We start from the raw sequence: 15,101 nt of genomic DNA, 5'->3' as shown, positions 1-15,101 counted from the left end.
TCATGCAAAGCTGAATGCTCTTCTGCATGACATTACTAATGTAATCCAAAACTCAATCATAACAATTTAAATTAGACTTCAAATATCAAGTCAATTTGCATATTCAAAACATGTATTTTGTTTGTAATACAGACATATTTGCATCAACTCAGATCTTTTATGTAGCTGTACACACTGCTAATGTGCAGTGTCCTGCTTTGCAGACAGGTATTTTACACAGAACAACAATAGGGCTTGGGAATGGGGTTGTTGGATTTTTTAATTCCAATGATATAAAACAGAAAAAACTGTGTTACATTGGAAACAAGTCTACAAGCTAAAACATTTGAGCAGCTCACAAACATGGATTAAAGTTTCCTGCCACTTTGTCAAATATGTGAACATCAACATATGGAAACAATCAAAGATTGACACCAAAATAATATATCAGCTTTTCCTTCGCCTGTCACATAAGGTCTTTCAGAAGACAGATTAGTTCCTCTTCAACTTTTGATCCTGAAACTATGTATTAACTGCATATAATTTATTAAAGGGATCAGAAGGTTTTTGCAGACTATGCACAGAATCATGGCTAGAACACTATTTTCTAGATCATGAGAACAAGAACACGTAATGGGAGAACCCATTTCACATCCTTGCACTACCTATCAGAAAACAGTGTAACCTTCAGATGAAGCCTGCCATTAACCTCATCTCTAGGCTGCTGGTAACATTAAGAATTACCTTTCACACTTGTAGCTTTGGGAGTCCGGTGGGAAGTCCACAAGGATGCCTCTCCCCAGCCAATCCTTGTTGCAGCCGTGATACGAACCAAATAGACACTGTCAGGCCTCAGGCCTTCAAGGAGATATTCATCTGAAGTCCCTGGGAGCTCCAAGACTTGGATTTTGGTCTCCGTGCTGAGGCGGAAAGACAGACGGTACAGGACCACCTGACCTCTCCTGTACTTTGCAGGAATTGGCAGCCAAGAAATGAGAATATCTGTAGGACTCCTGCTTGTCAGACTAATTTCAGGAGCTCTTAAAGGAACTAAAAAGGAGAAGACAAAGCTTTTCAGCTCAGGGAAAAGAGAGATAGAAGATTCTCAGCTGACACCTTAGTCTATGATGAGGTACCAGTAATGCAACAGTAAATAATTCAAGAAGTTTTGTAGATTCTTGTTTATTTTAAGGATAACTTGACACTACTCATACTTCTCACCTTTTGCATGCAGTAAAGCCTTAGCAAGCTCCTTTCTGTAAGGCCCTCAACATTTTCTTCTCTTATTGCTGTCAGCAGCAATCAAAGGCAATCAGCATCTTATGATTCTGACAAACTGACTGTCAGAGTTAGATGCATCAGCTTAAACGGAGAGGCCAGACAACCTGTACTGCTGAAGACTCAGTGCATGCTCTCTTCCAACAACCATGTAATGAGGGTAGTAACTCCTGGCAAAGAGACAGGCAGACAAGTGGAACTGGCAATGTTCCATGCTGCCAAAGCTTAACCCTGTCAGAATTTATTAATCAGTTCTAATTAACTATACTAAACAGTTTGTTGTTGCCACGATGTTCAGATTAGTTAAATCACTGCACAGAAGTCAGTCATTAGGGTCATTTATGAAATTCTGATTCTACTAACAAGGACATAGACAAAAAATAAATGGTACAGCAAATTTTTATTTCAAATTTTCCTTTAAAATTTGCAAAAGATGCAGTGAGTGTGCAGTTTGATTCACGTTTCAGATGCCCAAGAGAGAGTCATAGAGACTAAACCCTAGGCTATCATCAAATTCTTAACACTGAAGGAGTTCTTAAAGACCTAGAATAGCTATTTGTAGGATTTAATGAAATGCCTTCCAACATAGAAAAAGACACAGTGTAATATACAATGTTGGCCTGTCAGAATGTTATTTTATTCTCATTCCTTTAATTGGCTGGCTCAGTCTTACACTGCACACATCCAGAAGTTTCTCTGATACCAATGGAAATTTGGGATGCTCAAGAGGCATTAGCACTGGATTGCACATTTCTCTTCAGTGCAAATAAAAATGCTTATCAAAATCACTGGTATTTGTCTTACCATCTTCAAGAGTGTGCTGAGTCACATGATCTGACATCTGACTGGCTCCCAGAGGCATATAAGCTACAATATAGAAGGTGTAGTTGCTGGCTGGTTCTAAGTCATCAATAATGTAATGGGTTGTATCATTTCCAATGACAACTTGGTACTCTTCGTTATTTAAACCTGGCAGAAAACAAGGGTTAGACAAACAAAAAATCTTGACAATCCCTAATCATCACAGTATCTCAGCTTTAAGATCTTACAAAGTTATTTCGTTTTCTTCCCCAGCCCACCTCTGTTTTTTCAACCCTACTAAGTAAAAGTTCTTTCATCCACAGGAGTAACTGTGTCTTGCTGTGGTATAGATTATAGTGTTTTAGGATTTTCCTGAATAAGGGATGCTGAATGAAGTTCTAAACCCTATTTAGAATTAGTCACAACAAACTGTGCCCAATGTACAGTAACACAACAGACAAGCTCTAATAGCCTTATCATTCATACCAGTCTTCTAAATCTATTTGTTTAGAGTCAGGGAGGTTTTTTTTCAAAACCTATTTACAGAGCCTTTCTACATCAGACTGCAAGGAATGCAAGGGCTCCACTCCGTCAAAAACAAAACAAACACCACCCCCACTCTCTCCCCACCCCGCAAAGAAACAAACAGAAAGAATTTATTCAGCAAAAGGATCTCATTTTAGCCCTGTGAATTGTATTACATTTGATTGACGTGGTTTTTCTTTAATTTGGAGAAAGGCCAATAAGAACAGACCAGAATGAGCTTCCAAAATGTTTGGCTCCTTAGTGAGTTGTTAAAAAAATTCTCAGCAATTCACATTAAAATATGCATAGCAATGCATGCAGCAGTCCTTGTCTTTGTTGGGCTTTATTCCTATAGAAGAAAGCTATAAAGTGCAATAAGTGTGGTGAAAGCTGCTGTGTTAACGAACAATTCACACCAAGTGCATGTCAACTTAATCAAAACTCTGTAAGACCCAGCTCCTCCTCTTCACAACTGAATTTATAAACAAAACGAAAGGCAAATTCCACCATTAAGTTTTCCCACATTTATGAATTAACTTGATAGCATTTTAATAAGACAAGATTACGAGCATCTCACAACAGACTAGTTAATGGCTTGTTAATTAGGAATTGCAAGGCACGATTTCTGACCTGCTAAACAAGATCCTTGAGCTCAAATTAAAAGGACTTGTTCTCTCATTGAATGGATTGCTAGGCCTCACGCAGAGGCCCTAATGAAACAGCCATAATAGAGAACAAGGCTTGCCTTCCACCACAATCAGTGTTCCCTTTGTGCCTTTTCTAAATCGCTAACAAGGAATTAACACACTCCAACATGCATGCTCATCAGACCCTTATTCTTCTTGCTACTATGACCCTGATTTGAATGTAAAATATTCTGCTTAAAGAAACAAAAAACAAAAACACAAAAAAACACCTGTTAGTTTTTTCAGCTAACTTGATTAAAACACTTTTTTTTCTTTCTTTTTTTTTTTTTTTTTTAATAGCGAAGAGGACCAGAACCTATTTTTACAGTGAAACATCAGAATACTTGAGTTGTGAAATTAAACAACGAGTGGTCATATCTTTTGTATTCAAAGTACCTCCCACATTGTGAAATCTACAGAAGAAACTCTACAGAAATGCATATGATTAGCGTATTATTCAGTTTTCCTTTAAAGTTTATGGAATCATAAGCATCAATACAACTTAGGAGACTTAGCAAGCACTGGTTTTCTTTTGCAATAAAATGTTCTTTACTCACACTGACAAATGTCGTTCCTAACATAAGAGAGCAATGTATGAACATAGATGTATCAGTAAAAAGTCATACACGAGAAGCTTTAAGCAAGTAAGATATACTCTAGTTAAGTTAGATGCATCTAAGATCATTTTTAATCTTCATTAGGGTCTGAAACGGCGTCTGAGGGTTGACTGGAGAAAGGCAGGCTTGAAAGGTATAATGAAAGCAATACACCCACACAAACTACATTAATACATAAGTATCTAGATTTCTTACAGAGTAAATAAGGTGTTGAAAATGTCAGGAGTCTATGTTAGCATCTCTGTGGCCTGGTATGGTGTGAATGGCATCAAAAGACTTTTTTTAATATTTAATTTGCATTTGTTTAAATATAGCTGCTTCTAAATTTACAATAGAGAGATGGCTGATGTGATACTTTCCCACAAAGGCATTTGTTAGGTTTTTAATAATGCCTCTGATACGTGGGCAACATCCTCAGAAAAGTTTACAAACTATCACTTAGAAAACAATTATATCTACAGAAATGCAGTCCACTAGCCTTTGAAGCTCAAGGTTTTTTCTACAAAATGAGAACAAAGTGTTTTTATGTCCTGATGCAGATCTTCTGGTACTACCCAATCACATTACCAAAGAAAAAATTCCTGCACATCACCTATATTTGATTCCTACCTCTGTTATTACTCCTCTTAGCACAGCCTTCCCCACATTCCCTGCGTGCATGTCTTTAGTAATGTGAATAGATACACAACAGCATTATATTAAATAAAGTAAATGAGACAGTCTAGAATGATGAAAAAAACAGGTATTTGAGAAAGCGGGTTCAAATATATCAGAGAGGTGTTTTTGGTTTTTGCTTCTGTTTGGAGTTTATTTTGTTTCTTAAACCAAGACAAACTACAATCCCATTTCATAAGACATAGCCTTTGGATAAGCAAGCAAATGAAGCAGGGATTGCAAAATGATTTTGCAGAAAACACATTTCAGAAGACACCTCTTTTCACTACTGTGCAGGAATATTTCGTGCCCAAATACACACTTCCCTAAGGACAGTTTTCCAGTTTTCTTTAAAGTTACCTAGTCTCCGCTCTCTACACTGGCACCGGACATTCAATTACCCAGATAACTTATCTACTGTGACTTTATTCATATTAGCTTTAAGAGGGGGTTGTGAGCACAATACCTCAGTGACTGAAAGTGTAGGGGGTAATTTCCCACACCTCTTGTCCTCATTATCTTTTAAAACACTTTCCTTCCTTCCTTCAGACAAAATTCTCTTGTGTCCTGAAATATCCCACTTGCAAAGGCAGCTATTTCTGCATCAGTATTAGAGTAATTAAGTCGTCCTTCCTGTCCTCTGCTTAGCAGATGGCAGACTAATATTCCACAAAAAGCTGAGCATCTGCACTCCTGTCCTTGAATAAACCACTTACTGAATAGAAATGGAAAAAGAAATCACTCCTACGGAACAGAGCTGCATAGCATAGCTTAAGCCACGCACCGAAGAAATTTTCAAGTCATCTAGCAACCACTTCCTCTGCTTATGAAAAATCTCTGTTTTCTGTCACCTTAAAGATTACCTTGAAGCAATTACATATTACTAAGGGGTTTTTAATGTCTAGTTACTAATTTTTATTCTAACTATCCATTCCCTTTTATGTAGCAATTTATTTATCATTTTAGAGACTAGGAGAAATGATTCATGGCTATCTCAGCATGTTTTAGAGTTAGAGCACACTCTTTTCATTGTAGGACACCAAGAGGTGAAAGTAGAGTGGATTTTACCATTCAGCCAATATTTGTTCTAAGACAGTTAAGCAAATAAAGTATCGATTATTCTACTCCAAAATATAGGAAGGCCAGTAAAGTCACTAGAATTTGAGGATCTAGACAAAAGAGCTGTCTGGTGAAAAGTTCAACTATGTAAGCCTCCAACATTCTGCTGTATGCTCTGTCCTTCCTTGCCAAGCACACACACAGAAAAGAGTAGGCAGAAGTTCCTGCTGAGGACAGAGGGAAACCCAGATAGTTGTATGGAGGCCCCAAGTTTCAAGGCCTATTCCTAACTTCAAAATGGGCTTACTGCAATGATCAGACAAGGGCGAGTTGGATGAACACTCAGTCCCACAAATGAGACAATGTGGCAAAAGCATCTTCCTGAAGCAGGCCTGTTGATTACAATATGTGTTTATTTGCATGTACGCTCTGATGCAGCTCTGGTTATGAACCATTCAAATTTGACACTCTTTGCAGGGACATCCAAGCTCTTACCACATCTGAATAGTTAAATAGTATTTTAACCAATCTGCTTACCTTCTGCTTTCATGTAATGCACGGAGTATGCAATTACTTTGTCTGAATTATACAGCGGCCTCTCCCATGCTAGCAGGATTGCTGAGCTTGACATTGTTTCAGCATGGACGTTGTAAGGTGCACTGGGTCTGTCTTCTGACATAACTACAGTAAGCCTGGCTCTGGAGAGAATAGATCCCTGGCTGTTCTCAGCCATGCACTGATAAATGGCATCGTCTTCAGGAATGATTTGGTTAATCACCAATTTACTGAATCCAAAAGGAAGAAAAAGGTAGAAAAAAGTTCACATCATGGATAAACTTAGGTCTGCATAATGCTTTAACAGTTATGTTTGCTTCATGAGTTTCATATCATTATGTGCCATAAACTCATCTAATAGAAATGGATGTGCAGGTGTGAAACTAGCAACTTACATGCTCCTCACAACCTGACATGTTTATGCTTATGCCTGCAAAGCTAAGCACAGTGAAAACAAACCCGTATATCTATTCCCCTCCTGCAAAAAGCACAACCTTAGGATTGTCATTTCTTAACCAACTCTTTGATATGAGCTGCCCACAGAAAGCAGTCAAATGAGGTGTCATACAACTAGAAAGATTCTGGTCTCTGCTACACTACTGTAAATCTAGAGCAACTCTGTGGTGAAATCACTTCAGTTTCCCCTCCAGATACGGCAGTAATCACAAAAGCTTTGCTGAGGATTTTAGGTATTGACTCACCTGCATTCCTTCTACCAAGGAAATGTCTATAACTACATTTAATGTCCAATTTCATGTTTACTTGAGTTATATTTTGCTTGGCTATATTTAGTTTATGGAATTTCATCCTTTGGTGGCACATCCCTAGCACAGCTCTCATACAGCAAGTATAGTCTTACCTGTTGTACATTTTTATTCTGCCATTGGAGTGTATTCTTCTTCCATTTTTTAACCATGAAATTTTGGGGGCAGGATTTCCTTCTGCCTGACAAGCAAAACGAGCAGTACCCGCTCTCGGCCTTGTTAAACTTTCTGGCCATTCCACAAATGAAGGTGGAGCTACAGATAAGTAACAAGGGGGAAAAAAATATCAAGCTCCAACAAATGCAAGGACAGTCAGAATAATAATGAATTTTCCACACATAAACCTTTCTCCTCTGGCCACTCAAACACACATACATACCTATGCAGAAAGCATGTTTCATGTAAACAAAGAACGTTTGTTTAAAGATTCATACTATCTGCACAGACAGCAACATTTCTACACATTTTTATTACTGCATTTATGAATACAAACAAATCAAACTCCAGCTTCTGACATACTGCTCGTAAGGCATATGTGTGTATTACATATTTCTGTTTCGTTATGGAATTCTTTTCTGTGTTGAAAGCCTGTCTTCCCAGAGCAAACATTGCACCTGGGTATCTCCAAGTGCAAATGAACTGTTAGTTTATAACAGAAATGTTGAGTATCTGACACTTCTCATCTAAGTCAACAGACAGAAGGCAGCCACAGTTCTGTGATCTGTTTAATCTCTGCTATCTTCCTACAGCCCTTGGTGTGCTATGTTTGAGATCAAAATTCAGCCCGGTACATAGCACAGTTCAAGACAGACACAAGTTGTTAAAACAGTCTGGAAGTCAAAGCAGGCTCACCCAGCACAGAGAGAGTTGCCATTGCTACTGTGAAGTTTCGTGTGCCTGGAATAGTGGCTCGACAGACGTACACGCCTGCATGCTGCACCTTTACGTCAGAGATCATGAGGTTCCCATTTCCAAGGACACGGGTATTGAAGACGTCAATGGACTTATGGTCTATTCAAAAGAGCGGGAGAAGTGTGGTTACGAGGCTGTTCAGCGTATCCAAACAACTAAATAGGGTTGCCTAGGCAGTAATGGCATAATTAGAGTTTAAAAGCCAAAAAATGCAAAGGGCAATCACAGATGAGCTTTCAGAGGTTTCTCCATTCACATGGTTTAGTCTCACCATTTGCTAAGTGGTTTATATCTGAAACTCACTACCGGGGCTAAAAAACTAACACCATTAGCCTCCACAGTTGCCTTGCACTATGATTCATTTCATCACTACCAACATCCACATCATCTCCTCCTGAATTATGCTGGGGATAAAATGGGTAGATTTGATTACCATGTATTTTCTTCTGTTTTTAAGGCAAATGCTCTGTGACAGTTAGATAAGTTTTTTCTTAATTATTTGTCTATAAGAGCCACTGAATCAGTGAGGAAACATATGTTAATTTCTCCAGCTTTTAGAAATGTAGGAAAACTTTTCATGCTTCTGATTCAGTCCTGACTTTCACATTTAGGTACACGTCAGAATAAAAACAGAGGTATTTTTCATGGAAAAGTGTGATGTGCTGATGAATAGGTATTCTTATTGCATCCCCTCTGTTCTGCCCTTCTAGGCAGACTACTCAGGGTTTGACTGTACCTATCTATAGTCCAAATGACCCATTAACACAAGGTCCAAACCACGCTCACATACTGCTCTTCTTAGAAGTAGAGGAGGAGAAACATTTACAGGATTGTTTCATAGGATGCAACCACTCCAACCCACCCTAATTCACCATTGATTCTGCTCCAAGCCACAGATCCCTGGAGGTCACCACCCTTCCCAGGATTCTGTGCACACTGCGCTGGGGATAGAGCAGGGCTGAGAGCAGCCGCAGGAAGCCCGAAGCCTCAGGAAACCTCAGGGCTTCTCAACAGCAGTATGGAAGTGTTTTACTTATCTTACCCTAACCTACTAATTGTTATCGACTACATGAAGCCCCAAAACAGTAACATAATTGCAGAAATCCTTTCTTTCCAGTCTCACTTCCTCTCCACAGGCTGAAGGTCGTATGCTGTAATTTTAAGACCTACCTAGCCGGCTCCATGAGATGATTGGCTTTGGCTTCCCTGTGGCTACACACTCCAGTATGACAGTTTGATGAAGAGATGCTGTGATGTTTTGAGGACCAGCTATTATAGATGGCTTGTGAAAAGGCTTCAAGTTTGAGGCTTTGAAGGGGAGAAAAAGAAATAAGTGAGAACAAGTAAATAAAAATGCAATTAAATATTAAATAACACATAATATTTTTAAAAGTATGCTTAAAATTACATTTACACCAAAGCCTTATTTCAGTAATAGTGGAAACTTCCACTAAACAATATTTTAGCCACAAGATAAAAGCAAGTAAAATGATTATTTGGGTGAGTGGTTCAGAGGACAGTCACGGCTCTTCAACATGTGTTTTTGCTATAATATAACACCATTGAAAAAAATCTCACACGGTGAGTACCTGGAATAACACTCAGCACTGCCTCAGTGCTTTTACGTCTATTGGCTATTGTTGTGGCAACACATCGATAATTCCCAGCATCCTTCTGTTCAACACCATAGATCTGAAGAACTCCTGTAGGTAAAGCAGTTATCCTGTCACAGAAACAAACAAAAAAAATGAAATGTAGATAAATGTTCAGCCAGCAAACACCATCATGGAATTAACTTTGATTTACAAACAGTCATTGCTACACTGACTTGGAAACAGCAGGCCGGAGACTCAAAAACATTCTTCATACATGACTCATCTCCCCACATTTCCAAACTACAGATGAGATTCCACCCAGCACCATGACTAGAGCAGAGGAATTTACTTTCAATAAGAAGATCTTTCTCACCCTCAGAAACATCCATCCCAACATTCTCACATGTAATTCTTTATTGGCCCTCTAAAGAAAAACAGACTCAGCATTAATTCTTCTGCAAAAGCAATTCTGCTAGTTGAAACCACCCCCACAGCTGAAGTCCATCTATTCTGTATCCCACAGCAATTTCCATTCCTGAGGATGACTCGCAAGCAAACTTCTCCAATGACAATTCATAAGCCAATGACTACGGTCTAGACAACAGTGGGTGATTCTGGTCTGCGCTCAGAACACCTATTTAAATATCATTAACATCATAATTATTACTAGTTATTTTAATTGTTGATATACTATCCACATGGAACCTTTTTAATGTAATTGCAAATATTCAGATTTTCTTATTGGAGGAGGCTCAAAATCGTCACAGAAATAAGTGACATTCTAAACGTGTAACTGTACATACCTGTCCATGACTAAAGGTAAAGATGTTCGATTCACTTCCCATGTCACAGTGGCAGGAGGGTTTGCTGTTATTTTACAAGCAAATCGAGCTACTCCACCTTCTTGGACCTCAGTTGAAAGTGGCTGGACTTCAAATGCAGAAATAGCTAGAAATAAGAGAACATCAAATTTAGAGGACTAAAGTGAGGAAAAAATCCTGGCTAAACCAAACACCAGATCATAGATTAACTTGCAAAAATACCCAGAAATACTTGACAGTTCCTGACAGTCATATTTTAGTCCTCTAATAGTACTCACTTCAGTAAAAGCATTTGGAGGGTAGTACAAGTTCATGCTTGATAAGAAAAAGAAATGAAAAAGATCTCAACATAAGTTTCATCATATGAGAACACTTTCATCCCAACAATCCAAGCGGTCACTGAGCAGATGTCTGATGCACAGAGCATCAATATAATTTCAAGCATTTACAATTTAAGGAGTTCACAAAAATCAAGACAATTAAAGTGGCAGATAAATACCTTGTAGCTAACAGACACCTAAGAAGGTGACCAGTAGTTGGATTTCTTTGTTCAGAGAATAAAATTCAAAGAAAAAGGAATACAAAACCCTCTGATTAATTGCTCTATTTGCTGCTGCTTTTAACATGGTTAACAGAAAAAAACAACTCTTCAGAGGCTTTTGGATAACTCACAACACAAATCACTGCACACATGTCCACCCATCATAACTGGACAGAGAACAATCTCTGCACAAACCCAACAGCACCGATTTGGTTTTTTTAAGAAACTCAGATTTCAAACAAATTTCTGTTCTTGTAAAAATTATACAGAAACATGATTTTAATAGATAAACCAAAATTAGTAAGTTACCCATTGCTTAACACACAAGTTTTTTGTTGAAAGAATTCCTCTGTTTTGCTCGTTCATTAATTGAAATGTTTATTCATCCTATTTACTCTAACATTTTCAATAATACCCTTCTGCGCAAAGGACACATACAGTACTGCTGCACACCAAGCTTTCCAAAGAATGCTTCCCACCTCCCATCATTTTAATGCTACTGCATAGCATCGATAGATTAATGTTGGAGTGCGAAGGAAATGTGACATGACCCTTTTGCTTTCCCCTCCATGGACAAACTCTCTTCTAACATGGGCCTAAGTACATAACTTAAAGATTCCTATTACTACCATACCTACCTCACCTCCCAGGTCAGAAGAAATGCCTTTTTTGCACTGCATTCCTGTAGTTGCAATAGCACTGCAGGAATGCACATTCCTAATCATACCAGCAGAGTTAAAGTGCTGCAGCTTTGTGAACAGACCTCCCAAAGATTGTGATTAATGAGACAACCAAACCACCTTGTACAGCAAAATCACCTGAAAGCAGCTGTGGCCACATGATGCAAATACCATGGCAGGTGGCAACTAGGTCTGGCACCTCAAACATGATCCAGACTCACAGGGTGAAAGCAGAGATGCTCCTGGTCTCCATTTTTATGATCAGTCCCGTGCTTTTGGCAGTGGGTCCCCCACAGCCCCACACACCTTCACCACAGACAGAACTAGCCTTTCTTGCCAGCAGAATTTAACCCAGTTCCCTATGCTCCACTTTTTGTTCCTTCCCTATGCTCCACTTTTTGTTCTTCCACTTATGAGCAGTACCAGGCTCAAGAACAAACAAAAAGCCCACACAACTTGCATGAAGATGTTACAACAGAAGTCTTACAAATTTAAAGCTTGTTGGGGGAGGAGACACAAAAACAGTTCTCTCCTTCAACAGATTTTCTTTTGATTGCTAAGAAACCATCAGAAGAAAAGTGAGACTTATTAGTTCTTTTCCTACCTACAGATGTTCAGCTTCACAAAACCAAAGGACTCAATGCAAGTCAAATAACCTGCACATATATCAGGTTGTTCCCATAACTCGAAACTTTCTGGATTTGCTTTCTACTAAATTTGATGCAGTCCAACTCCCCTGCAGTTTTCCACTACAGAAGGGAAGCGGGGAGCGGGGGGGAGCATCCAGGCTTGTCTTACTTCTTCCTTTCCCTCCTTCTCTGTTCTAACTCCTCGCTACCCAGAAACCACATCTGTTCACCTGCACTCAGAATATTTCCTTCGTGCTGTTCTTAACAGAGTTTCTAACAAAAACGTAGTGCTTTGCATTCTTCATTTACTCACTGAAAGCATGATGTAGCAAACTAGGCAAGTCTGCTTAGCTTTCAAAATAAAATTTCTAGGAATGTAATAAAGGCACAGATAACAAGAACACCACAAATCAATCTAACACGAGTTTCTGAGCCATCATGCAGCACAGCTGCAGCACACAGCCAATGGCATAAGAAAGGACCATTTTAACAAGGCAAAAAGGTAATTATACGTGGTTTTAGAAACAAAAAATCTCCACTTATCTCTCATCTAAAAATTATACATTGTTTATCAGCTTAGTTCAATACTTGCTCCTTCTGTATCTTGTTTCTGTACGCAAATCTCTGGTTTCTTCTTAATTCTGACTTTATTTGTTCCAGTAAAATCTGGTTTTACAAGTCTATTGCTGTCTCGTGAAACCTGACCTCTTTGTAACAGGCTTGTTTTCAAGGCAAGTGCTGATACCAACTCAGAACCCCAAGAAAAAGTCATTAAAGCAGTGCTGTTAAGAGGCCAGAGCTCTATAAAATGGATAAGAAACAAAGTCTCAAGAGACATACGTTGTTCCTGAAAACAACCCTGCAAAACGCAATAAATGTAAGTGCCTTTTTATTTGAGTTTTCCACCTCTTCTCTGGTCTATTTAATCATTCTGTTCCCAGATTTATAGCCAAAAGAAAATAATTAATGTTACTCCGAGAACCTGATGCTCCCACCTTTTTTAACTTGCAAGATACCAAATGCTGCTTACAGAAGAAGAAAACAATAGCTAGAAACTGTATTTACTATCATAAATGCCTGCAATTTATGTGATGGGAACATGTTTTTGTATAGTTACTTTTGAGTACTAATATCTTTGATGGCATAAAACACACAGGTCTGTTCAACAAACTTATCTAAGCAGAGAGAAATCAAAGTATGAGTCCTGGTATGAGTTCCCTCATTTACCATTGAGGCAAATACCCACAGGCTCAAAACCCAACTGATTACTTGCTGTCACACACTGCTTAAACATAAGAGAAACCCTGCTGGTGTCTCCTGCAACATACACAGACTGAATACTCTTTTGCATGGAAAAAAGAAAAAAAAAAAAAAAAGTACCTAAACAGGTTTGCATAGATTTAACTACTAAGGTATGGAAAAGTAAAATTTAAGCAGCTCATCCCTCACATAGTTGTGGGGTTTTGTTGTTTTTTAAATACAGCAGCAGTCCTTCACTCACTTTAATAAAAGATAAAAATAAAATAAATTTTAAAAACCACCACACACACACAGAAAAAACAAACAAACAAACAAAAAAGAAACACAACACAACACCCACCCACTTCATTCACTCCTGAAATAAAGTCTTGAAGCTCGTTCAAACCCAAGTCCAGGTGACTTGTTCCCTTACAGGCTGCATTTTCTACTCACTCACTTCATGTCATTAAGTAATTTTCTGAATGAGTTTTCTTAAAAGGCAAAAGAAATTCCAACAACCTACATGTTTATTATTGTTAAAGCTTGTGAGTTTCATAACAGCTGACACTAGCCCTAGACTGGTCTATAACTGTGTAATAAAGAAACTGAAAGAATGGGGAAAAAAAACCCTGAACTGAAATTACTCCCTGAACTGAAACAGTAGCACAGAAGGGGGTTTCATCAAACCAGAATGCAGCAAATATTGAGAAACTCTAGAGCACATGACAACAACCACTTAAGTGTTTCTCAAGAGATAATGGCCACTCAGACAGATGAACCACTCAGGTGGAAATAACAAAAGTGCATAAAGCAATCTGGAGAACTTAGGTGTTAATGCTATTGATAATTACATAACAGCCCTAACCCTTCCAATGAAACTAATATTATTTTCTTCCCCCGCCTCCCAATTCTCAGGCAAAGCGGTTTTCACTTGAGAAAAATAAACCTGCATGTTAAAAAAAAAAAAGCTGTGGCTTTTTCCAAATAAATGGATTTCAGAACAGCATGATAAATTTAATACCAAATTTTCTCTTTTCATTCTGTTATAAAATAATAAAGAAGAAAATATCATAATTCAAACAACATACTGATAACGGCAGTCTTGGAAATTACCAGTAAATTAACTGTTCTGATAAACTGGAAGTGTGGCCTTTTCCCTAAAGCCAGCTCTTACTTTTAATTTCTGCCAGAGTGGTTGGAAAAAATAAGCTTAACTAAAATACACTTTTTCTATATCTTTGTATTTTAAAATAAATATTCTGAAACTGCATAGTTCTGTACTACTGTTGCTTAAAATGTTAGTTTAATATACTTGGTTTTAATTCATAACCAAAGACGTATACAGTGTCAAAAGCTTGATACTTAAACTCTTTTGGAACAAAATAAGTATTTTTTTTCCATAAAGTCATGAGGATCACAATATAAATATATAAATAAAATCATTAAATAAATCATACAGTCTGCTGATATCACTGCCAAGATGTTAAAAAATCATGATGAAAATCCTGGATAATACTATACCGGATCCTTCTTTACACTAGAATTTCAAAATTGTATTTTATTTCTCTGTATTTATCCCTGGCAGTAAATGCTATCAAACATTGACATATTAATCGCCTAACAAAAAGCAACTGATAGCAATAAAACCACCAACCAATCATCCTCTCCTTCTCCCCAAAATCTGAAAACATGGAGAGGACGGCAGCGTCCATAAACTCATCCTGTGCCCCTCCTCAAATTCATTAATTCCTAAATTAGGGCTCTCA

At 38.1% G+C, this 15,101-nt stretch overlaps 1 protein-coding gene across 1 annotated transcript in view; it reads right to left on the bottom strand.

The window, feature by feature from the left end:
• The window catches only part of PRTG (protogenin), an 85,773-nt gene that overhangs the window by 43,268 nt on the left and 27,404 nt on the right, over positions 1-15,101 (bottom strand). The window contains exons 3-10 of the mRNA XM_065847692.2: positions 10,229-10,373; positions 9,420-9,553; positions 9,001-9,138; positions 7,771-7,929; positions 7,014-7,173; positions 6,137-6,384; positions 2,062-2,226; positions 724-1,029 (exon numbers count right to left, since the gene is read on the bottom strand). Coding sequence (XP_065703764.2) covers positions 724-1,029; positions 2,062-2,226; positions 6,137-6,384; positions 7,014-7,173; positions 7,771-7,929; positions 9,001-9,138; positions 9,420-9,553; positions 10,229-10,373 — 1,455 coding nt within the window. The remainder of the gene's footprint in view (positions 1-723; positions 1,030-2,061; positions 2,227-6,136; positions 6,385-7,013; positions 7,174-7,770; positions 7,930-9,000; positions 9,139-9,419; positions 9,554-10,228; positions 10,374-15,101) is intronic.

This window comes from Patagioenas fasciata, chromosome 12 (genome assembly GCF_037038585.1).
Source record: "Patagioenas fasciata isolate bPatFas1 chromosome 12, bPatFas1.hap1, whole genome shotgun sequence".
Lineage (NCBI taxonomy): Eukaryota > Metazoa > Chordata > Aves > Columbiformes > Columbidae > Patagioenas > Patagioenas fasciata.
This window is presented reverse-complemented; position numbering and strand designations above follow the sequence as displayed.